Raw genomic sequence first — 25,954 nt, 5'->3', positions numbered from 1 at the left:
ATTTGATTTTTTTGAGTTTCCAGCATCATTTACATTTATATCCATTTTCAAGTGTGTATAGAAGAACCGTTTATCATGTAACTTTGAACACACACAAAAGACAAACAGAGACAGATAATAAAAAAGGACAAAGCTCAGCAGTTCAGTTTGAGCTGTTAAAACGGGGTCACTCATTAACAGAGCAGAGAAAATGAAAGTACATATGAGGACACACAAGTGCACCAACAGTGACACATTCAGAATATTCAACTTAAAAGTTTTAAGAAGCTGTTAGCTTTCAACTAAATTAAATGAAAACGTTTGATTGGCTTGATGCATTTACTTTTATTTTGTGTTTTATTTTGTCTGCAGTGTTTTAATTTTAAACTTTATTAAAAAAAAATAATAATTCTCGATTTCTGTAAAATTGTGTCCTGGGATATTGTCATATTCCAATGTGTCACATAAATTTCAAGGCTGAATGAAAAATATTTCATTGAAACCTGTTATAAAAGAACAATAAAAGGCAATAAAAATGAAATGGGTGTAGGTTAGAGTACGCTTGATTGATCAATTCTGGACTTTGACCCTGCAGCCTTCTCTCACTTTAACACCTCAAGAGAAGAAACTCAGACACACACAACAGGTACGTCCAATTTGTACAAGAAAAAAAGTGTTTGTATGGATTATTTCTGATATATTGTTTAACATCATCTTTAAATTCATAGCTGGTTCTTTTTGTACAAACTGCTATCTTCCTCAGAAACCTTCTTTTAAACATAGCAGTCGATTTAGTAGCTCTGATCATTTGCTTCGAATGCACAAAATGAGGTCGCTGTCAGTCTTTGTAATAGTGAACAGGTGGATCATAGTGTGCATGAACAAAAACAGAACATATTTAGAAAACAACAAATGGAAGCTGAAGATTTCTCTCTTTTCTTAAATTTCCGGTCGTTTGAAAATGATTACAACGTGCTTTCCTGCAAACTGTTTTAGCCATTTCTCTTTCTTCAGAGCACAACTTTTATTTCAAGTTTTCAGATATCTTTTAGACTTCTTTGGTGCAGTTTATAACAGAGTTTTTTTCTTTGAATTTTCAGCATTACAGAATGATTAACACGAAGTACGGACACCTCGGTGACTTCAGGGCGTTGGTCATCATGCAACACTCTCTGGTCCTCTTTATTTTGACATATTCTTGTGGAGGTAAAATACAAATTATTTTCAATTTAGCTGAATGTTTGCTGAAAGTAACTCGTATAGCTTGCATTAGTGAGCCACATTTTAAATACTTTTATTGTGCTAGGTATTGATTGGAGGTGTTACCAAATTTTTAAGTGATAAAAAAATCTCATCTTAACTTTCCATTCGAACTCCTTCCATGTGGGGCTATTTGTTTTCATGTGTCCCCTTTTTTACATGATAGGACCCATTTCTCATCCAAAATAATGGTGTTCATCTCTAGTTCCCATTTCTCATTGACATATAACTATTTCAAGATTAAAGGGTTGAGAATGTGCTTTATTTATATGATCCTGGATTAAAAGTAAAAGTCCAATCCAGAAAAAAACATGGTCTGATTTCTTTTGCCTTCAGGTCATTCTCAGGTGATTGGTTCGTCTCAGCCAATAGTGGCAATAGTTGGTGATGATGTAATTTTGCCTTGTCAACTTGAGCCTGCTGTGGATGCTCGTGAAATAACAGTGGAGTGGGCAAGACCTGACCTGAACCCCAAGTATGTCTTCTTATGGCGAGACGGCACAGAGCTTCAACGGGACAAACATCCGATGTACAAGGGGAGAACATCACTGTCTGAAGATAAACTGAGGTGTGGAGACATTTCACTGAAACTCACCGAGGTGAAACTCTCTGATTCAGGAGCATACAGATGCCTTGTTCTTTCAACCAAAAAAGAATATGTAATTAAGCTGACTGCAGGTAAGTTTGCATTTATCCATTGTGCACACATTATTATTATGCAGAGATAGAGTAGTATGATAGGTATGGTAGTTCATTGAAATGGTTGTATTGGTCCACTCTGTCTTGAACTGGACTTTTTTCTGCCAGCCTCAAAGTCTTCAAGGAGTTAGAGATTATCCTCCTAAATCTTGCTGCAGTTGCAGAATATTGTTTTCTACTATTGTGTTTGCATTGCTGGAAACATCCTCTTATCATACACTCTACCCAGCTACCTGCAGCATCCATTATGTGACATCTGAATGAGACAACTTGAAGCCTTAAAACAGCTTGGGCTTTTGACAACCTCAGCCTGACGATGAAGGAATTTTGGAATTTATGCCAAAAAGAAAAACACAAAGGGCTTACTTGGGGACTGACAAGATGTCGTACTTTAGTTGGCCACAAGCTGGGATTTTCTTTCTTCTTTCAAATGTTTAACCTGACTACTTTTTTGGACGATTTTCCTCTTGATTAGGTTCTGTATCTTTACCGACCGTGAGCATTTCCAAAGCCAGCAGTGGAGTGGATCTTCAGTGTAAATCTGAAGGCTGGTATCCAGAGCCTGAGGTGTTGTGGCTGGACGGTGAGGGAAACCTCCTCTCTGCTGGATCTACAGAGACCATCAGAGGTCCCAATGATCTCTATACTGTCAGCAGCAGAGTGACTGTGGAGAGGAGACACAACAACATGTTCACCTGTAGAGTCACACAGAACAACATCAACCAGACCAGAGAGGCACTCATACATGTTTCAGGTAAATAAATGATTAATCAGTCATTGATGTTGTTTCTTCTTCAGTTACAGACAGTTCATGTTAAGCTCTGTAAAGTAATTTGGCTCGTGTTTTATCATTTCAGATGAGCTCTTCATGGTCCAGTCTAGTTCTATTGTCCGCATCACCATCTGTGTCATTGTGTGCTTCGTGTCGATCGTTGCAGTTGTTCTTGTTGTGAGGAAATGTGGACAAAACAAGAGTAAGTGTCATCTTTATTGAACTTCTTTCAAAAAGTTATTTTACATCAGTTCTGTTGAGGGTTAATATCTTAGACAGAAAACAAGTCATCCAATGTGATCTCCGCCTTTACAACATCCAGTGCAGGTATATCACCTTACCTGTACCGTGGCCACTTACCAACAATATGTCAATATCAGATTTCTGTGAACCCTACTTTCTGACCCTGAAACCCCTCTCCCAAAGGGAAGACAACATAGTAAAACAGGTCTGAACTAAACACATGCCTTTTCTTTTAATGTAGAAAGCAAGAAGCACCATGAGGGTGAGACTGACCTGGGAAAAAGAAAAATGTTCAGACATGACATTGAACATCAGCTTCTGTTGGAGAAAGAAGGAGACGGAGATCAACCCATGACTGGAAATGAGAAGATGAAGTTATTAGATAATATAAAGGCTAAACAAGATGAGAAGTTAGAGAAGAAAGAGAGAGAACTGGAACTTGTACAACATGTGATTACAACACTGACGGAGCAGAAGGAGGATCTGAATATACTGAAAGATAAACTCACCTCACTACAGCAGGAAGACATGGTACTGATAGAGAAGAAACAGATGAAAGTGGAAGACAGTTACAGAGACAAAACAAAGAAGAAACATGAAAAGGCTAAAGAATATCTGGAGAAGAGAAAGACAGTACATGATGAACTGTTAAAGAACACAGAGACACAGCTGGAGTCAACAGATGCTTTGATTAACAGAATGACTGAGAGGAAAGGGAAACTAGAGAATGATAAGGAACAAATCATAAAGGACCTCAAAGAAACAAAGAGGAAGAGAGAAGAGCTTCAGAGAAAGAGAGAAGAGGTTCAGAAACAGATTCAGAGAGATGAGATTCAGAGAAGAGGTTCAGAGAAGAGGTTCAGAGAAGAGATTCAGAGAGAAGAGATTCAGAGAGACGAGATTCAGAGAGAAGAGATTCAGAGAGAAGAGATTCAGAGAGAAGAGATTCAGAGAGAAGAGATTCAGAGAGAAGAGATTCAGAGAGACGAGATTCAGAGAGAAGAGATTCAGAGAGAAGAGATTCAGAGAGAACAGATTCAGAGAGACGAGATTCAGAGAGAAGAGATTCAGAGAGAAGAGATTCAGAGAGACGAGATTCAGAGAGAAGAGATTCAGAGAGAAGAGATTCAGAGAGAAGAGATTCAGAGAGAAGAGATTCAGAGAGACGAGATTCAGAGATAAGAGATTCAGAGAGAAGAGATTCAGAGAGAAGAGATTCAGAGATAAGAGATTCAGAGAGACGAGATTCAGAGAGAAGAGGTTCAGAGAGAAGAGATTCAGAGAGAAGAGGTTCAGAGAGAAGAGATTCAGAGAGAAGAGATTCAGAGAGAAGAGATTCAGAGAGAAGAGATTCAGAGATAAGAGGTTCAGAGAGCAGAGAGAAGAGGTTCAGAGAGAAGAGATTCAGAGAGAAGAGATTCAGAGAGAAGAGCTTCAGAGAGAAGAGGAGGAAAAGATTACAAAGGAACGTGAAACACAGTCGCCAGAGGGAGGGGACGTAATAAATAATCCATCTTCCAGCACTAACATTCAATAGTTTCACAGAATATTTTCTTCATCTGCAGTGTTATTAGCTGAAGTAATCAAACATGAATCATTCTGGACCAGATGTGACCACAGTTAATTTTGTTCATTACTAAAGGTTGTGATTCATCTTTATGATTTATCTTGTGTGATATCAGTGTTTTTTTAATGTCCTATATGGATTCATGGTTTGACTTTTAATACATGTTTTTAAAAAAATGTTTTACTGATTAATTCAAATGTCCTTGTCTTTTTGTTTGATTCAGAGTCAAATAAATCACATTTTCTGGAGTTTTCAAGCTGACTTGGTTTTATAAGAGGTTTCATTTATATTTATAAAAACTGATTTTGTTACATTTGAAGAAAATGTTTGCATGTAATTAAAAATAAATAAATACATTTCAGTCATGACTTCTCTCTGAGATATCTTCTCTTTTCATACTAGGATTTTAAATGTAAACACAAGAACTATTGCTGGAATACACAAATGATAAAATAATTCAGTAAATGCATGCAATTATTTGGTGTAATACACCAAGAGGAAAACATAAGGTGTTTTCAGACCGAACAGTTCTGTGGACTTTTTGAAGAGGAGTTTCCTGACAACATAAAACCATGAGGACTTTTTTTCTGTCTGAATTGGCACCGTCATGGTTCCTACTCGGAAGCAGGGGCTAAAAAGGTTCCTCTAAACGGGGTTCTAGGAACTAAAATAGATCCTAGTTCCTGTGATGTGGAATCAATAAAAGAGGAGGAGGGTTCCAACAGTTTTTAGAACTATTTAAAATTCCTGCCGTCTGAAAACACCTATAGGGAGCTAATAAAGACTAGTCTTTGTAATCCACATACCGTAAGACTAGTGAGGATCAGGATTGAAGTTGAAGGACTTGCCACGTCTAGTTTAACCATTACAGGTATCAATTATTTGGGATTATTCTACTTTTGACCCCCCTCCTCCCCATCAATCCATACATCCATATACGATGGATTTATAGATTGTTTTTTTACTAAGACAATGATGCATGTATTTTTGTGAAAATCTTTTTCTCTGAAATGTTAAAATGATTAGATGAGGAAAATATGATAGGACTGATTTTTATTGTTGGGTTGCAAAAAAAAATATGAACGGAGTATCTGCAGAAATCACAGTGTTGTTTCAGTGTGTTATACATTACATTTCTAAGCTCCAAATACTGCACAGAAGATAGTTTATTTTCAGTATTTTTATAGTTCAATAAAGTCATTTATTACTTTAACTTAACTGAGTCCCCAAAGTAAAATGACTTTGGTAGCTGGAAAGGGAAAAGATCAGAATACCTTAAAATCAGTTTACTATGAAAGAAAGTGACACTGTTAAGCTCTGACGGCTAATATAACAAGAGCTCCTTCTCTAAACCTCGTTTTGTTGTAACTGTTAAATCATTTCACAATGCAATCAAAGAATCAAGTCATCGTGGCAGCCTTCAAAAGAGAGACAGATTTGCCAATGATTATCATACGTTAACACATTTACACGGAGGTCGAACGTCCATTTGATCTTCTCTTCAATTGTGGAGGCTTCTTTTCTTGTTCGGGAGAAAAGGGATCAGCAGGTCAGTGTAACTTACTAATTAAATAATTGTCAGTGCTTATTTAAATCAAATGTGACTTCATTTTCAACATTTTGTGAAGAAACAGATCAAAGTGAGATCTCATTTGATCACACAACGCTTGCTGACTGTAACCTTTATCTGCTTAAGCAGTTTGAACAAACCACAGGTTATATGTACAGACCTATAAATCCATGAAAAAAATATTGTGTAATATCAAATTTTCAGATATAAAAGCTGAAGATCTTAAAAAAGAGATCAAGTGTTAATGTTTTGAAAAGAAGAGACGTGCAAAGACCAAAGAGGATCTGGAAAAAAGAAAGACAATATATGATGACCTGTTAAAGAACACAGAGACACAGCTGGAGTCAACAGATGATTTGATTAACAGAATGACTGAGAGGAAAGGGAAACTAGAGAATGATAAGGAACAAATCAAAAAGTACCTCAAAGATTCAGAGAGAAGAGAGAAGAGAGAAGAGGAGGAAAATAAAGATCTCTGAACTGAACAATCATTTCTCTGCTAACATCCTCCTGTTTGAGTAAAACAGTGTGGACATACGACAACACTCCATTACTTCATGTAAATGCTTCTTTGATTGAAATTTTTATTTTTTGACGTTATTGTTTTTCACTATATTGCCTGTATTTACTTCCAGTAAAACTTCTATTAAAAGCCCAGGCTTTTATTTCCTTTCAGTCTATGAAATGAACCTGCGTTTCTTTGGGACAGACATCGATCAGAGACGAGCTCGTGCACAGCAGCAAAGATGCTTCAGACTTTAAAACTGTAAATTTACACCAGAAAGAATGTTTAACTGTTAATCATTACATTTACATTCATATCCATTTTCAAGTGTGTATAGAAGAACCGTTTATCATGTAACTTTGAGCACACAAAAGACAAACAGAGACATTTAACTTAAAAGTTTTAAGAAGCTGTTAGCTTTCTACTAAATTAATGAAAATGTTTGATTGGCTTGATGCATTCACTTTTATTTTGTGTTTTATTTTGTCTGCAGTGTTTTAATTTTAAACTTTATTTAAAAAAAAAATCAATTTCTCAATTTCCGTAAAATTGTGTCCTGGGATATTGTCATATTCCAATGTGTCACATATATTTCAAGGTTGAATGAAAAATATTTAAAAGCTGTTATAAAAGAACAATAAAAGGTAATAAAAATGAAATGGGTGTAGGTTAGACTGCACTTGGTTGATTCATTCTGGACTTTGACCCTGCAGCCTTCTCTCACTTTAACACCTGAAGAGAGGAAACTCGGACACACACAACAGGTACGTCCAATTTGTACAAGAAAAAAGTGTTTGTATGGATTATTTCTGATATATTGTGTAACATCATCTTTAAATTCATAGCTGGTTCTTTTTGTACAAACTGCTATCTTCCTCAGAAACCTTCTTTTAAACATAGCAGTCGATTTAGTAGCTCTGATCATTTGCTTCGAATGCACAAAATGAGGTCGCTGTCAGTCTTTGTAATAGTGAACAGGTGGATCATATTGCCCTACAAAGGCAAAAGGCAGTAACTTCAATTTTTTCAAAAATTAGTTTTTGTCATTTTTGGAACATTACAGATGTGCTTTATATTTTTATAACCACAGGTTATATGTACAGACCTATAAATCCATGGAAAAAAAATATACTGTAATTTCAAATTTTCAGATATAAAAGCTGAAGAGCTTAAAAAAGAGATCAAGTGTTAATGTTTTAAAGTGTCAGGAAAGTAATATTTAACTCAGTCGGTATCATAAAATGTTTGCAAGATCAAAGATTAAACCATTGAGACAGTGCCTTCAATCTCTAAGTTTTTAAATAATTATATGCTCTAAATGATCAGTTTTTTTCTTCTTAAACAGAATATAAAACAGGGTTTGTTTTTGGGGTGTGGCTACCTCTGGCAGGTTGCTACCATAACACCTTAAAAAAGTTTAGTACAGCTTTACTGAAAAGCACTGTGCCTGTTTCTTGCTTGCCACAATAAGCATCCAGATCAATATTACAAGTACAGCATGTTAATACATTGCTATTATCTTGTTTCTGGTCGATAACCAGTCCCTCCCCTCCAGTCCCGGCTCCTTGTTTAAATATGGTTGCATGTGGTACCAAAAACAACATAGCGATAGCTAAAATTTCAGACACGACGACAACACATGGTGGGCCACAAACCAATGATAAGAGGTTACTTAGCCAGCATCCACTTCTACAGCCCATAGACTGAACGAAAACAGAAATGATAAACTACTAGCAGGCCTAGAAAAAGGTCACCTGTATTTTGCATTCAAATTGTTGAAGCATTATAAGTTAGCCTGAAGTCAAAATATCTACACAAAGCCCTTGTCTATTTCCTTCAAACATATTTTATCTTGAAATTTTCTGATTTCATTTCCAGGTCTCCAGGATGTGTCACATGACATTCTTCATCACTTTCCTGCTTCTGCTACCACAAAGATGTAAAGGTAACGTATTCACACATTGTCATTTTTTCTTTGTTAGTTTTCAAGTACAAGTTAAGGCAAGGGCTAGTTTGTTCTATCTTAATGTTGACTATCACATATGAAGCAAGTACAGAAACCATTTGACTGCAGTCAGCAGGGGGTCTTTAGTTTTACTGGTGTCATGTCTGAATGACTCTTTAAAATGTGGCTCAACTATTCATGTTGTTGGTGTCTGAAGTTATCAAAGTACAAATCTGTTTTACAAAGAGATGCACGTACCAAACTGTTACTGAACACACACGTCATGACACTCAAACAGGACTTCCCCATGTGACCAATGAAGCCAATCTGGGACCCTCAATTCACTAGACAAAATCTCTTCCCAGGTCTCCTTGAAGTAATCGGTTCACCTCAACCAATACTGGCAATTGTTGGTGATGACATCATTTTGCCATGTCACCTAAGACCTGCCATGGATGTTGCTTCTAAGACTATAGAGTGGACGAGACCAGACCTGAAACCAAGATTTGTACATGTGTGGCGTTCTGGTCAAGAACTACTAGATGCCCAACATCCATCCTATGAGGGAAGAACATCACTGTTTATCAATGAACTGAAGAATGGAAATGTTTCCCTGAAACTCTCCAAGGTGAGACTGTCTGACAAGGGGAAATACAGATGCTTCCTTCCCATGTCTGATAGTCACTCTACTGTCGAGCTCGTCTTAGGTAAGTCATCAACTGCTCAGCTTTACATTTATTCATGCACATAAGTCACTATTTAAACACATGATTGCAGGACCTGTTGCTGGGGGACCAGACTTGGGTGGGTGCTGGAGGAGTTCTGGTCCCAATTACTAACTATAGAACTGACCAATCATGTGTGAGCAAGCTTTAGTTGTTTGCAGGCAAACAATTCATACACCATTTGCACAGTTAACTCATAGTTAGCTCTGTCTGTAAGCATGCTCTCTGTATATTTGATATGTATTTCATAATGAAGGCCGTGTTGTTTAACTCTCTATGTATAGCCTACTGCATCTGTCCTTGACAAATAAACCCCTAACCCCCCTGACAACAGTACAGCGTTATATACCTTTCTGTTTTTAACAATGTGCTTTGTAGGCAGATATTTGTTCCAGTAGACGTAAACTCAAACCACATTATCACATCTAAAGTTGCTAGTCAACAATAGTTCACTTAGAGCAACACTGGAAGTCCAGAAGTACTGGCTATCAGCCCCAGAGGCTAAACTATCCTCAGATGACAACCAATGGATTCTTGGTTCACTAAACTGTTGACTTCATGCTGAAGCTTCTTAGGGAGGCAAGTGTAAAAGCCCTGACACACCAAGCAGACGGCAAAGAACAAGAGGCGATGATGTCTGGCCAAAAAGTTGCACTACAACTGCAAAGATTACAGCTGACGGCCAACCACCACGTACGTTATGCTAAAAGGCCAACGGGGGCCAATGGGTAGCGACTTACACACTGCAAAAACTAGGGCGACGAACTCTCACCAACGGTCCAACTAGGACCGACGGCCAACAATCTCCTTGGTGTGTCAGGGCCTTTAGGGTCTATATTGAACTACCCTTATATATAAGCACTGGAACCTAAGGGTAATTATCTAAGCTACTCTATTAACATAAAAGTGTTAAAAATATACTGGTTAGAGCAGGGGCGTCGTAGTGGGGGGAAAAGTGGGACTGGCTACCCAGGGCCCCAGTGGGGAGGGGGGCCTTTCATGGGCCTGAAATAAAAATCTATTTCTTATTTAGCTTTTTTTCTCTAAGTTATAACTGCAATAAGATCACTAAAATTGTCTGAATAAATGAACAAACATTCAGAATTCCTTTCTGGAAAAAATGTGGAGTCTCTCTCAAAGGCCCCTCTCTCCCCCCTTCTGATTGCGTAGAATGGTTTAGTCCGCCCCGCACCTCTCAATCCTCTCGACTGAATTGATCTATCGGCAGTCATTCGAGTCAGGAGTGAGAGATGTGGCAGGCTGCAGATTAAACCAGATTAAGCCAAGAATATTGTTTTGTTCAATTTGTGTTTTATGCATAAATTCATCATATGAATCCCCTTCATAGATACGATTTTATATGACCCTATTTTGTAAAAATAATACATCGCGGTAAAAAAGAGTCCACTTTGGAGCGATATTTAGCTACAGTAATATATTTGATATCAACAGATTCTTTGTAAACTGTCAATTCATATGATACCAATGTTGTCGCACTAGCAGCAAAACTGAGCCTATTATAGCCTCATTTTAAAGTCATGGTAGAATCTAATTCAGATTTATTGTATGTTTACATTTTATCATTAATGCCAGTAGAATTTTTAATTCAATAAGATAACCAATAAGATCACTTTAGACAATAAAAGCCTTTAGAACATTAACTATAACAAGTTCATACTTAAAATAATGCTGCTGGAAATGTTTCAAATGTCTGAAAGGTGCAAATATTACAAAGTTTAAATTATTTTTAAGCTATGAGGAAATATTACAGTGATTATTTATCTTCCATTTTCAGGGTGTAAAACAAAGAATAATTGTTCAAAGTTTTTATGGGTCATTTGTGTGATGGTCATAGAAATTTTCCGGGTTAGTTTGGACCGTGGTAGGGGCCCAATGTGATATCTTTTCACGGGGCCCGGAGTTCCTGGCGGCGCCCCTGGGTTAGAGTAATAATGACAACAAACATATAATGTATACAGTATGTGTGTGAGTGTGCAACATCTATTTTAACACCTGTAAAAACACCAGAGCAAAAATACTACCAATAAAACACGTACAAGTGATTCAGATATTTCATGGGTACATGGACAATGAGGAGTTAAAGAACAGCAGCTAAATATTTATGAGAATGTGTGTTCACAGTAATATGGGAACAGTGTCTAAGATGAGCTGAAATCAAATTAATAAAACTTTATTTGTATTAATCTGTTGACTAAACATCTTTTTATTTTTACCAATTAGGTTCTGCATCCTCACTGACCGTGAGCATTTCCAAAGCCAGCAGTGGAGTGGATCTTCAGTGTAAATCTGAAGGCTGGTATCCAGAGCCTGAGGTGTTGTGGCTGGACGGTGAGGGAAACCTCCTCTCTGCTGGATCTACAGAGATCATCAGAGGTCCCAATGATCTCTATACTGTCAGCAGCAGAGTGACTGTGGAGAGGAGACACAACAACATGTTCACCTGTAGAGTCACACAGAACAACATCAACCAGACCAGAGAGACACTCATACATGTTTCAGGTAAATGAATGATTAATCAGTCATTGATGTTGTTAATTCTTCAGTTACAGACAGTTCATGTTAAGCTCTGTAAAGTAATTTGGCTCGTGTTTTATCATTTCAGATGAGCTCTTCATGGTCCAGTCTAGTTCTATTGTCCGCATCACCATCTGTGTCATTGTGTGCTTCGTGTCGATCGTTGCAGTTGTTCTTGTTGTGAGGAAATGTGGACAAAACAAGAGTAAGTGTCATCTTTATTGAACTTCTTTCAAAAAGTTATTTTACATCAGGTCTGTTGAGGGTTAATATCTTAGACAGAAAACAAGTCATCCAATGTGATCTCAGCCTTTACAACATCCAGTGCAGGTATATCACCTTACCTGTACCGTGGCCACTTACCAACAATATGTCAATATCAGATTTCTGTGAACCCTACTTTCTGACCCTGAAACCCCTCTCCCAAAGGGAAGACAACATAGTAAAACAGGTCTGAACTAAACACATGCCTTTTCTTTTAATGTAGAAAGCAAGAAGCACCATGAGGGTGAGACTGACCTGGGAGAAAGAAAAATGTTCAGACATGACATTGAACATCAGCTTCTGTTGGAGAAAGAAGGAGACGGAGATCAACCCATGACTGGAAATGAGAAGATGGAGTTATTAGATAATATAAAGGCTAAACAAGATGAGAAGTTAGAGAAGAAAGAGAGAGAACTGGAACTTGTACAACAGGTGATTACAACACTGACGGAGCAGAAGAAGGATCTGAAGATACTGAGAACTCAAATCATCTCACTACAGCAGGAAGACATGGTACTGATAGAGAAGAACAAGAAGATGCTGTATGACACTTATGCTGTATATGGAAACACAAAGAAGAAACTTCAAAAGACCATAAAGGATCTGGAAAAGAGAAAGACAATACATGATGACATGTTGAAGAACACAGAGAAACAACTGGAGTCAACAGATGCTTTGATTAACAGAATGACTGAGAGGAAAGGGAAACTAGAGAATGATAAGGAACAAATCATAAAGGACCTCAAAGAAACAGAGAGAAGAGGTTCAGGAACAGATTCAGAGAGAAGAGGTTCAGAGAGAAGAGGTTCAGAGAGAAGAGGTTCAGAGAGAAGAGGTTCAGAAACAGATAGCAGAGCTTCAGAGAGAAGCGGAGCTTCAGAGAGAAGCGCGTCAGAGAAAGAGAGAAGAGATTCAGAAACAGATAGCAGAGGTTCAGAAACGGATAGCAGAGATAAGAGGAGGAAAAGATTACAAAGCAACATGAAACACAGTCGCCAGAGGGAGGGGACGTAAGAAATAATCCATCTTCCAGCACTAACATTCAATAGTTTCACAGAATATTTTCTTCATCTGCAGTGTTATTAGCTGAAGTAATCAAACATGAATCATTCTGGACCAGATGTGACCACAGTTAATTTTGTTCATTACTAAAGGTTGTGATTCATCTTTATGATTTATCTTGTGTGATATCAGTGTTTTTTTAATGTCCTATATGGATTCATGGTTTGACTTTTAATACATGTTTTTAAAAAAATGTTTTACTGATTAATTCAAATGTCCTTGTCTTTTTGTTTTATTCAGAGTTAAATAAATCACAATTTCTGGAGTTTTCAAGCTGACTTGGTTTTATAAGAGGTTTCATTTATATTTATAAAAACTGATTTTGTTACATTTGAAGAAAATGTTTGCATGTAATGAAAAATAAATAAATACATTTCAGTCATGACTTCTCTCTGAGATATCTTCTCTTTTCATACTAGGATTTTAAATGTAGACACAAGAACTATTGCTGGAATACACAAATGATAAAATAATTCAGTAAATGCATGCAATTATTTGGTGTAATACACCAAGAGGAAAACATAAGGTGTTTTCAGACCGAACAGTTCTGTGGACTTTTTGAAGAGGAGTTTCCTGACAACATAAAACCATGAGGACTTTTTTTCTGTCTGAATTGGCACCGTCATGGTTCCTACTCTGAAGCAGGGGCTAAAAAGGTTCCTCTAAACGGGGTTCTAGGAACTAAAATAGGTCCTAGTTCCTGTGATGTGTAATCAATAAAAGAGGAGGAGGGTTCCAACAGTTTTTAGAACTATTTAAAATTCCTGCCGTCTGAAAACACCTATAGGGAGCTAATAAAGACTAGTCTTTGTAATCCACATACCGTAAGACTAGTGAGGATCAGGATTGAAGTTGAAGGACTTGCCACGTCTAGTTTAACCATTACAGGTATCAATTATTTGGGATTATTCTACTTTTGACCCCCCTCCTCCCCATCAATCTATACATCCATATACAATGGATGTATAGATTGTTTTTTTAATAAGAAAATGATGCATGTATTTTTGTGAAAATCTTTTTCTCTGAAATGTTAAAATGATTAGATGAGGAAAATATGATAGGACTGATTTTTATTGTTGGGTTGCAAAAAGAAATATGAACGGAGTATCTGCAGAAATCACAGTGTTGTTTCAGTGTGTTATACATTACATTTCTAAGCTCCAAATACTGCACAGAAGATAGTTTATTTTCAGTATTTTTATAGTTCAATAAAATCATTTATTATTTTAAATTCACTGAGTCCCCAAAGTAAAATGACTTTGGTAGCTGGAAAGGGAAAAGATCAGAATACCTTAAAATCAGTTTACTATGAAAGAAAGTGACACTGTTAAGCTCTGACGGCTAATATAACAAGAGCTCGTTCTCTAAACCTCGTTTTGTTGTAACTGTTAAATCATTTCACAATGCAATCAAAGAATCAAGTCATCGTGGCAGCCTTCAAAAGAGAGACAGATTTGCCAATGATTATCATAAGTTAACATATTTACACAGAGGTTGAACGTCCATTTGATCTTCTCTTCAATTGTGGAGGCTTCTTTTCTTGTTGGCGAGAAAAGGGATCAGCAGGTCAGTGTAACTTATTAATTAAATAATTGTCAGTGCTTATTTAAATCAAATGTGACTTCATTTTCAATATTTTGTGAAGAAACAGATCAAAGTGAGATCTCATTTGATCACACAACGCTTGCTGACTGTAACCTTTATTTGCTTAAGCAGTTTGAACAAACCACAGGTTATATGTACAGACCTATAAATCCATGAAAAAAATATCGTGTAATATCAAATTTTCAGATATAAAAGCTGAAGATCTTAAAAAAGAGATCAAGTGTTAATGTTTTACAGTGTCAGGAAAGTAATATTTAACTCAGTCGGTATCATAAAATGTTTGCAAGATTAAAGATTAAACCATTGAGACAGTGCCTTCAATCTGTAAGTTTTTAAATAATTATATGCTCTAAATGATCAGTTTTTTTCAGTTTAAGTGTCATCTTTATTGAAAAAGTTAATCAAATCATTTCACTACAGCAGGAAGACATGGTACAGATAGAGAAGAAACGGATGAAACTGGAAGACAAGGCTGCTATAATTGCAGAAAAGAAGAGACGTGCAAAGACCAAAGAGGATCTGGAAAAGAGAAAGACAATATATGATGACCTGTTAAAGAACACAGAGACACAGCTGGAGTCAACAGATGCTTTGATTAACAGAATGACTGAGAGGAAAGGGAAACTAGAGAATGATAAGGAACAAATTGAAAAGTACCTCAAAGATTCAGAGAGAAGAGGAGGAAAATAAAGATCTCTGAACTGAACAATCATTTCTCTGCTAACATCCTCCTGTTTGAGTAAAACAGTGTGGACATATGACAACACTCCTTTACTTCATGTAAATGCTTCTTTGATTGAAATTTATTTTTTGACGTGATTGTTTTTCACTATATTGCCTGTATTTACTTCCAGTAAAACTTCTATTAAAAGCCCAGGCTTTTATTTCCTTTCCGTCTATGAAATGAACCTGCGTTTCTTTGGGACAGACATCGATCAGAGACGAGCTCGTGCACAGCAGCAAAGATGCTTAAGACTTTAAAACTGTAAATTTACACCAGAAAGAATGTTTAACTGTTAATCATTACATTTACATTTATATCCATTTTCAAGTGTGTATAGAAGAACCGTTTATCATGTAACTTTGAGCACACAAAAGACAAACAGAGACAGATAATAAAAAAGGACAAAGCTCAGCAGTTCAGTTTGAGCTGTTAAAACGGGGTCACTCATTAACAGAGCAGAGAAAATGAAAGTACATATGAGGACACACAAGTGCACCAACAGTGACACATTCAGAATATTCAACTTAAAAGTTTTAAGAAGCTGTTAGCTTTCAACTAAATTAAATGAAAACGTTTGATTGGCTTGATGCATTTACTTTTGTTTTGTGTTTTATTTTGTCTGCAGTGTTTTAATTTTAAACTTTATTTAAAAAAAAAATCAATTTCTCAATTTCTGTAAAATTGTGTCCTGGGATATTGTCATATTCCAATGTGTCACATATATTTCAAGGCTGAATGAAAAATATTTCACTGAAACCTGTTATAAAAGAACAATAAAAGGTAATAAAAATGAAAGGGTGTAGGTTGGACTGCACTTGGTTGATTATTTCTGGACTTTGACCCTGCAGCCTTCTCTCACTTTAACACCTCAAGAGAGGAAACTCAGACACACACAACAGGTACGTCCAATTTGTACAAGAAAAAACGTGTTTGTATGGATTATTTAAGACATATTGTTTAACATAATTTTCACATTCATAGCTGGTTCTTTTTGTACAAACTGCTATCTTCCTCAGAAACCTTCTTTTAAACATAGCAGTCGATTTAGTAGCTCTGATCATTTGCTTCGAATGCACAAAATGAGGTCGCTGTCAGTCTTTGTAATAGTGAACAGGTGGATCATATTGCCCTACAAAGGCAAAAGGCAGTAACTTCAATTTTTTCAAAAATAAGTTTTTGTCATTTTTGGAACATTACAGATGTGCTTTATTATGTGGACAGATATCTTGAGTCAATTGTGTTGTTCTTTTGAGAAAATAGTAGGTTGTATTTGCCTTAACTTCCAAAAGCTCTCAAGAAACCAAGACAGAGTAACGTCACTCATCAGGGTGTTTGTCTTTGAACTGCAGCATTCAGGAATACTCAAACTGAGTTAAGGTCTTCTGCCTTAGTTTTGCTGCAGATCAAAGTGAAGTTACTGTTTCACTGCAGTGGAGTTAAGGTGTTATGCCTTTGTTTTAATATCTGTCATCAAGCTTGGTTGTGTTATTTTAACCATGCAACCAAGTGAAATACAGTAACAAATGGAAGTTAATGCCTTTTGCTTTGGCATGACCCCGTTATTATTGTACAGGCAATGCAAAGGCAGAGTACATTAACTTCCAAATAAGGGTCAAAGGTCATGTTTGAGCTAAAGATTTTAATGAACATTAATAACCTCATTAAAAAGACAAAGAATTTCCACATTTCCAATATTCTGCCTGCAACTCATTTGGCTGGACAACAAAAAGACTTTAAAGTTATTTTTCTCAGTTCTACATTCTGGCGAGTTAAGGTCTTTTGCCTTTGTAGGGCAGCATAGTGAGCAAGAACAAAAAAAGAACATGTTTAGAAAACAACAAATGGAAGCTGAAGATTTCTCTCTTTTCTTAAATTGCCGGTCGTTTGAAAATTATTACAACGTGCTTTCCTGCAAACTGTTTTAACCATTTCTCTTTCTTCAGAGCACAACTTTTATTTCAAGTTTTCAGATATCTTTTAGAGTTTTTTGGTGCAGTTTATAACAGAGTTTTTTTCTTTGAATTTTCAGCATTACAGAATGATTAACATGAAGTACGGACACCTCGGTGACTTCAGGGCGTTGGTCATCATGCAACACTCTCTGGTCCTCTTTATTTTGACATATTCTTGTGGAGGTAAAATACAAATTATTTTCAATTTAGCTGAATGTTTGCTGAAAGTAACTCGTATAGCTTGCATTAGTAAGCCACATTTTAAATACTTTTATTGTGCTAGGTATTGATTGGAGGTGTTACCAAATTTGGAAGTGATAAAAAAATCTCATTTTAACTTTCCATTCGAACTCCTTCCATGTGGGGCTATTTGTTTTCATGTGTCCCCTTTTTCACATGATAGGACCCATTTCTCATCCAAAATAATGGTGTTCATCTCTAGTTCCCATTTCTCATAGACATATAACTATTTCAAGATTAAAGGGTTGAGAATCTGCTTTATTTATATGATCCTGGATTAAAAGTAAAAGTCCAATCCAGAAAAAAACATGGTCTGATTTCTTTTGCCTTCAGGTCATTCTCAGGTGATTGGTTCGTCTCAGCCAATAGTGGCAATAGTTGGTGATGATGTAATTTTGCCTTGTCAACTTGAGCCTGCTGTGGATGCTCGTGAAATGACAGTGGAGTGGGCAAGACCTGACCTGAACCCCAAGTATGTCTTCTTGAGGCGAGACGGCACAGAGCTTCAACAGGACAAACATCCGATGTACAAGGGGAGAACATCACTGTCTGAAGATAAACTGAGGTGGGGAGACATTTCACTGAAACTCACCGAGGTGAAACTCTCTGATTCAGGAGCATACAGATGCATTGTTCCTGCAACCAAAAAAGAATATGTTATTAAGCTGACTGCAGGTAAGTTTGCATTTATCCATTGTGCACACATTATTATTATGCAGAGATAGAGTAGTATGATAGGTATGGTAGTTCATTGAAATGGTTGTATTGGTTCACTCTGTCTTAAACTGGACTTTTTTCTGCCAGCCTCAAAGTCTTCAAGAAGTTAGGGTTTATCCTTCTAAATCTTGCTGCAGTTGCAGAATATTGTTTTCTTCTATTGTGTTTGCATTGCTGGAAACATCCTCTTATCATACACTCTACCCAGCTACCTGCAGCATCCATTATGTGAGATCTGAATGAGACAACTTGAAGCCTTGAAACAGCTTGGGCTTTTGACAACCTCAGCCTGACGATGAAGATTTTGGAATTTATGCCAACAAGAAAAGCACAAAGGGCTTACTTGGGGACTGACAAGATGTCGTACTTTTGTTGGCCACTAGCTGGGATTTTCTTTCTCGTTTTAAATGTTTAACCTGACTACTTTTTTGGACGATTTTCCTCTTGATTAGGTTCTGTATCTTTACCGACCGTGAGCATTTCCAAAGCCAGCAGTGGAGTGGTCCTTCAATGTAAATCTGAAGGCTGGTATCCAGAGCCTGAGGTGTTGTGGCTGGACGGTGAGGGAAACCTCCTCTCTGCTGGATCTACAGAGATCATCAGAGGTCCCAATGATCTCTATACTGTCAGCAGCAGAGTGACTGTGGAGAGGAGACACAACAACATGTTCACCTGTAGAGTCACACAGAACAACATCAACCAGACCAGAGAGACACTCATACATGTTTCAGGTAAATAAATTATTAATCAGTCACTGATGTTGTTTCTTCTTCAGTTACAGACAGTTAATGTTAAGCTCTGTAAAGTAATTTGGCTCGTGTTTTATCATTTCAGATGAGCTCTTCATGGTCCAGTCTAGTTCTATTATACGCATCACCATCTGTGTCATTGTGTGCTTCGTGTCGATCGTTGCAGTTGTTCTTGTTGTGAGGAAATGTGGACAAAACAAGAGTAAGTGTCATCTTTATTGAACTTCTTTCAAAAAGTTATTTTACATCAGTTCTGTTGAGGGTTAATATCTTAGACAGAAAACAAGTCATCCAATGTGATCTCAGCCTTTACAACATCCAGTGCAGGTATATCACCTTACCTGTACCGTGGCCACTTACCAACAATATGTCAATATCAGATTTCTGTGAACCCTACTTTCTGACCCTGAAACCCCTCTCCCAAAGGGAAGACAACATAGTAAAACAGGTCTGAACTAAACACATGCCTTTTCTTTTCATGTAGAAAGCAAGAAGCACCATGAGGGTGAGACTGACCTGGGAGAAATAAAAATGTTCAAACATGACATTGAACATCAGCTTCTGTTGGAGAAAGAAGGAGACGGAGATCAACCCATGACTGGAAATGAGAAGATGAAGTTATTAGATAATATAAAGGCTAAACAAGATGAGAAGTTAGAGATGAAAGCGAAAGAACTGGAACTTGTACAACATGTGATTACAACACTGACGGAGCAGAAGAAGGATCTGAAGATACAGAGAGAGAAACTCACCTCACTACAGCAGGAAGACATGGTACTGATAGAGAAGAAACAGATGAAAGTGGATGACACTAATGCTGTATTTAGAGACAAAAAGAAGAAGAAACTTGAAAAGAGTAAAGAGGATCTGGAGAAGAGAAAGACAATACATGATGAACTGTTAAAGAACACAGAGACACAACTGCTGTCAACAGATGCTTTAATTAACAGAATGACTGAGAGGAAAGGGAAACTAGAGAATGATAAGGAACAACTTGAAAAGTACCTCAAAGAAATAGAGAGAAAGAGAGAAGAGGTTCAGAAACAGATTCAGAGAGAAGAGATTCAGAGAAGAGCTTCAGAGATAAGAGGTTCAGAGAAAGAGAGAAGAGGAGGAAAAGATTACAAAGCAACATGAAACACAGTCGCCAGAGGGAGGGGATGTAAGAAATAATCCATCTTCCAGCACTAACATTCAATAGTTTCATAGAATATTTTCTTCATCTGCAGTGTTGTTAGCTGAAGTTATCAAACATGAATCATTCTGGACCAGATGTGACCACAGTTAATTTTGTTCATTACTAAAGGTTGTGATTCATCTTTATGATTTATCTTGTGTGATATCAGTGGTTTTTTTTATTTCCTATATGGATTCATGGTTTGACTTTTAATACATGTTTTTAAAAAATTTTTTTACTGATTAATTTAAATGTCCTTGTCTTTTTGTTTGATTCAGAGTCAAATAAATCACATTTTCTGGAGTTTTCAAGATGACTTGGTTTTATAAGAGGGTTCATTTATATTTATAAAAACTGATTTTGTTACATTTGAAGAAAATGTTTTCATGCCATTGCAAAATGAATAAATACATTTCAGTTCAGTTCTTCTCTCTGAGATATCTTCTCTTTTCATTTTAGGTGTTTTTTTTGGGGGGGGATTTTGACCCCCCTCCTCCCCATCAATCTATACATCCATATACAATGGATGTATAGGTTGAACCGGAGGTTTTCAGTTGGTTGTTTACTAAGAAAATGATGCATGTATTTTTGTGAAAATCTTTTTCTCTGAAATGTTAAAATGATTAGATGAGGAAAATATGATAGGACTGATTTTTATTGTTGGGTTGCAGAAATCACAGTGTTGTTTCAGTGTGTTATACATTACATTTCTAAGCTGGAACTCCAAATACTGCACAGAAGATAGTTTATTTTCAGTATTTTTATAGTTCAATAAAGTCATTTATTATTTTAAATTCACTGAGTCCCCAAAGTAAAATGACTTTGGTAGCTGGAAAGGGAAAAGATCAGAATACCTTAAAATCAGTTTACTGTGAAAGAAAGTGGCACTGTTAAGCTCTGACGGCAAATATAACAAGAGCTCGTTCTCTAAACCTCGTTTTGTTGTAACTGTTAAATCATTTCACAATGCAATCAAAGAATCACATCATCGTGGCAGCCTTCAAAAGAGACAAAGATTTGTCAATGATTATCAGACGTTAACACATTTACACGGAGGTCGAACGTCCATTTGATCTTCTCTTCAATTGTGGAGGCTTCTTTTCTTGTTGGCGAGAAAAGGGATCAGCAGGTCAGTGTAATTTACTAATTAAATAATTGTCAGTGCTTATTTAAATCAAATGTAACTTCATTTTCAACATAAGTAAATCAAGAATCACATTTTGTGAAGAAACAGATCAAAGTGAGATCTCATTTGATCACACAACGCTTGCTGACTGTAACCTTTATTTGCTTAAGCAGTTTGAACAAACCACAGGTTATATGTACAGACCTATAAATCCATGAAAAAAATATTGTGTAATATCAAATTTTCAGATATAAAAGCTGAAGATCTTAAAAAAGAGATCAAGTGTTAATGTTTTACAGTGTCAGGAAAGTAATATTTAACTCAGTCGGTATCATAAAATGTTTTCAAGATTAAAGATTAAACCATTGAGACTGTTCTTAAACAGATGATAAAACAGGGTTTGTTTTTGGGGCATGGCTACCTCTGGCAGGTTGCTACCATAACACCTTAAAAAAGTTTAGTACAGCTTTACTGAAAAGCACTGTGCCTGTTTCTTGCTTGCCACAATAAGCATCCAGATCAATATTACAAGTATAGCATGTTAATACCTTGCTATTATCTTGTTTCTGGTCGATAACCAGTCCCTCCCCTCCAGTCCCGGCTCCTTGTTTAAATATGGTTGCATGTGGTACCAAAAACAACATAGCGATAGCTAAAATTTCAGACACGACGACAACACATGGTGGGCCACAAACCAATGATAAGAGGTTACTTAGCCAGCATCCACTTCTACAGCCCATAGACTGAACGAAAACAGAAATGATAAACTACTAGCAGGCCTAGAAAAAGGTCACCTGTATTTTGCATTCAAATTGTTGAAGCATTATAAGTTAGCCTGAAGTCAAAATATCTACACAAAGCCCTTGTCTATTTCCTTCAAACATATTTTATCTTGAAATTTTCTGATTTCATTTCCAGGTCTCCAGGATGTGTCACATGACATTCTTCATCACTTTCCTGCTTCTGCTACCACAAAGATGTAAAGGTAACGTATTCACACATTGTAATTTTTTCTTTGTTAGTTTTCAAGTACAAGTTAAGGCAAGGGCTAGTTTGTTCTATCTTAATGTTGACTATCACATATGAAGCAAGTACAGAAACCATTTGACTGCAGTCAGCAGGGGGTCTTTAGGTTTACTGGTGTCATGTATGAATGACTCTTTAAAATGTGGCTCAACTATTCATGTTGTTGGTGTCTGAAGTTATCAAAGTACAAATCTGTTTTACAAAGAGATGCACGTACCAAACTGTTACTGAACACACACATCATGACACTCAAAGCAGGACTTCCCCATGTGACCAATGAAGCCAATCTGGGACCCTCAATTCACTAGACAAAATCTCTTCCCAGGTCTCCTTGAAGTAATCGGTTCACCTCAACCAATACTGGCAATTGTTGGTGATGACATCATTTTGCCATGTCACCTAAGACCTGCCATGGATGCTGCTCCTAAGACTGTAGAGTGGACGAGACCCCTCGAAGACCCTATAGAGCAGCGCTCTGGTCGAAGATCTGAATCCCGCTACCCTCCTCCTACATCTGCCACGAAGGAACCCTGCCTGAATCTGATGATTCAACATTCAACAGAGTGACGATCGAACCAGCTTTGCAACGATCACCAGGAGTTACCCCAAGTAAGAGCTTTGGTCTGGGCAGAAATAGTTTCAGAAATAGTTATGTTTCTTTTATGTCACATTCTGTTTATTATCTGTTGTCAACTGCTGCATTTGTTTTATTGTGATGAACTGCTGTGTTCGCCTATGTGTGTAATGCTATGCTAGTTTACCTTCAGTCAACGGCTTTCACAATCAGAAAGACCAGTGTACCCGCCGTTGAATCAAAGTCCGGCCACTGGCTTTCTGGTGTTTAAGTAACAGTTACTGAACTCAGCTCAGAGAGCTCAAAACTATTTCAAAAGGTAGCCACACGGCTTCTTTTGTTGTCCACCATCTTGTCCACATGTGACGAAGTCACATGGTGCATTGTCTCTCTCCACCATCTTGTTTTCTCTCTCTCTCTCTCTCTCTCTCTCTCTCTCTCTCTCCTACACACACACACATTTACACCTCATTCACAAGGTGTGCTTGATAATGTCTGTTTGCTTAGATTAGTTTATAATAGTTATTTGTTTGATTAAGTTCATTGATTTTTATTGATGTTGCTTTGTTTAAATAAATTCTGTTATAATTTAAGAGAGCAGTTGTTTGTGATTACTGGTTGTATTTACATTGTGATATAAGCTGGGTGCGAAGGCTTTGTGTACGGATTTCACGCCTTCAATTTATTAAATATAGTTATTAATTATTAATAATATTAGTAATTAAATAACTAATTTGAGACTGATTTGAGTGATATTTTGGTTATATTTCCCTGAGTACAGGGTGGTGCCCCAAAACGAGATTAAACATAGTTTAATGACATTTTATTTATATTATTAATAATTAGAAATAATTATTAAAGAATATAACCAAAGTTGACTTGATACAACCCCAACAAATGGTGCCCCGTGTGAGGCCTTCAATAAACCAGCTTTATTGCCCTGTAAATGCACAGTAATCCGAATTTTTAATCCTAAAAGAGATTTTTCGTGAGGAAAAATTGTCTTTTCTTTTGAAGATTTACTTTTCTTGCTTGTTGTTTATTCAAAATGGACAGCAAGCTGTGGCTTAGTTTGTGTTGTTGAACATAATGATGCAGCCAGGGCGACTTTCTTAATGAACTAGTTTGTTGCTTTAATCCAGAGTTTTATCCTGAAGTAATTCTTCTAAAGAAATGTATTTGTTGTGAACATTCTCATTTTAAGCAAAGTAGACATCAAGTTGTGTTTAGTTGTGTTGTTGTGTTTTGGTGAGTTGAGTAGTTTTAATTTTTATGTGCTCTTTGTTGTTTGAGACAACAATTTAGCAATTTTTCTAGTTGAGAGTGTAACCTCATAATTGTTGCATAGCCAGCTGTCCGAGAGGTGTGAGTTCCTCCCATCCTTTGAGGACTTGAGGTGTGAATCCCCTCTCCTAGCTTCCAGGATAGACTGCAGTGATCAGTTGGGAAACCTAGATAAGATTTGTTCTGGTGTTGATCTAGCTTTGTTTAGCTTAGCGGCTTTCTTAACAGTAATCCACTGTGGTTCCATTTTATCACGTGAAATGTTTACCAAGACCCTAGGTGAGCCGGGAGCAGAGACTCCTTTTGGATCAGACGACGCAGCACTGCAAGAAACTGTTGCCAGTCTGACGCACCTCTCCTTAGAGGAGATAGCCGACCTAAATAGCTATTCAATTAGCATTTGTGATAAGAAGGTAAAGGAGCTCGTTGATCAGGCCAACCACCAAGCCAGGAAACCCCAAAGCATAATCCTGAATGTTCTTGGGCAACTCCTCCTTCTTTCCCAACGCAAGTCCTTCCTGCAGCAAACCCAGCTGCAAGTAGAAAAAGAAGCCCACATCCAATCCCTGTTGGCAGAAAATACATTTATTCGTCAGCAATTCAAAACTGCTGAGCAGGAAGTGCTGGATGTGTTTGACGTTATTCAGAAATTGGCATAGGTATGCATGGAGCAAGACATATTGTCAGAATATGGCTCTGATCTTGAACCAAGCCCCTCAAGACATCAAACAACCCTGCTGAAAAAGTTCAATAAAGAACCGAGCAGCCAGGATAACCCAAGGACTAAGAAAATTAGTCTTGCCTTCCCTGCCATTCCTGGAAACAAAGACTTTGACTGTGGAGCCCCTCCCTTTGGGGAAACGCCCCAGTCCCCCGACAGCTGTGACACCTTTTCACACCTTCACAGGTTTGAATCACCACATAGGGAGGGGGGTGACTTCTCAGCCCCCAGAGGCAGAGATAACACCAACCCCCCTCCTTCTACCTGTAAGTCCACATTGCATTGTCCACAGCTGAGAAGTTCTGAAACATCAGATGAATCGGATGGCTCCTGTCCACCCAGAGATCAAAGAATGCGCATAAGGCTCATTGAATCCCTGGCGAAGGATGTAGACCGGTTTGACCCAGGTAACCCACATTTCAGCATTGATGATTACCTCAGAGAGATCAACCTGCGCCTCTGTGATCTACCTGATGCATCCACACGAGAAAAACTCAAGCTGATCTGGAAGACAACTTCCAGGAGTGTCCATGACTTCATGACTACCCTCCTGCCTGAGATCAGAGACCAGTACTCAGCACTCTGCAACGCTTTGTGCAAGGAATTCTCCACCTACACGACCCTGTATCTGCCCCTCTTAGAGCCTTTAGTGTCTGGCACCAGAAGCACGAGGCACCCAAAGATTATTACCAGCGCCTAAAATCTGCATATTTCCAGGGACGTAATGCTCCAGGTTTGGAAGAGGACCAGACTTTCAAGTCCTTATTCCTGCAGAATCTGCATGGCTGTGTGCGTTACGATGTCACCATGCATTGCCGAACACATCAGCTTGGTATGCCAGAAATCAAGAAATTTGCACAGATGGCTTGGGAAGCACGCATACATCCTGGGTTTTGGAGACACAATAGTGACCTAGCACTAGAAGGCAACAAA

At 37.4% G+C, this 25,954-nt stretch overlaps 1 protein-coding gene and 1 long non-coding RNA gene across 2 annotated transcripts in view; both read left to right on the top strand.

Annotated features, from left to right (window-relative positions):
• Window positions 1–518: 518 nt before the first annotated feature.
• LOC132958948 (uncharacterized) overlaps window positions 519–25,954 on the top strand; it is a gene marked incomplete at its 3' end in the record, with an annotated part of 28,933 nt that continues 3,497 nt past the window's right edge. Inside the window, exons 1-14 of the mRNA XM_061032024.1 lie at window positions 519–625; window positions 1,080–1,185; window positions 1,576–1,917; window positions 2,414–2,692; window positions 2,796–2,912; window positions 3,195–3,797; window positions 3,882–4,036; window positions 5,968–6,069; window positions 7,309–7,359; window positions 8,474–8,540; window positions 8,906–9,247; window positions 11,507–11,785; window positions 11,889–12,005; window positions 12,288–12,884. Of these exons, the coding sequence (XP_060888007.1) occupies window positions 1,089–1,185; window positions 1,576–1,917; window positions 2,414–2,692; window positions 2,796–2,912; window positions 3,195–3,797; window positions 3,882–4,036; window positions 5,968–6,069; window positions 7,309–7,359; window positions 8,474–8,540; window positions 8,906–9,247; window positions 11,507–11,785; window positions 11,889–12,005; window positions 12,288–12,884 (3,148 nt within the window). The remainder of the gene's footprint in view (window positions 626–1,079; window positions 1,186–1,575; window positions 1,918–2,413; window positions 2,693–2,795; window positions 2,913–3,194; window positions 3,798–3,881; window positions 4,037–5,967; window positions 6,070–7,308; window positions 7,360–8,473; window positions 8,541–8,905; window positions 9,248–11,506; window positions 11,786–11,888; window positions 12,006–12,287; window positions 12,885–25,954) is intronic.
• On the top strand, window positions 21,015–22,800 carry LOC132958744 (uncharacterized). The gene is made up of 3 exons (XR_009666816.1): window positions 21,015–21,419; window positions 22,335–22,401; window positions 22,768–22,800. It is a non-coding gene; the product is annotated as an uncharacterized LOC132958744 (long non-coding RNA).

The sequence above is a fragment of the Labrus mixtus genome, chromosome 23 (genome assembly GCF_963584025.1).
Source record: "Labrus mixtus chromosome 23, fLabMix1.1, whole genome shotgun sequence".
Lineage (NCBI taxonomy): Eukaryota > Metazoa > Chordata > Actinopteri > Labriformes > Labridae > Labrus > Labrus mixtus.
This window is presented reverse-complemented; position numbering and strand designations above follow the sequence as displayed.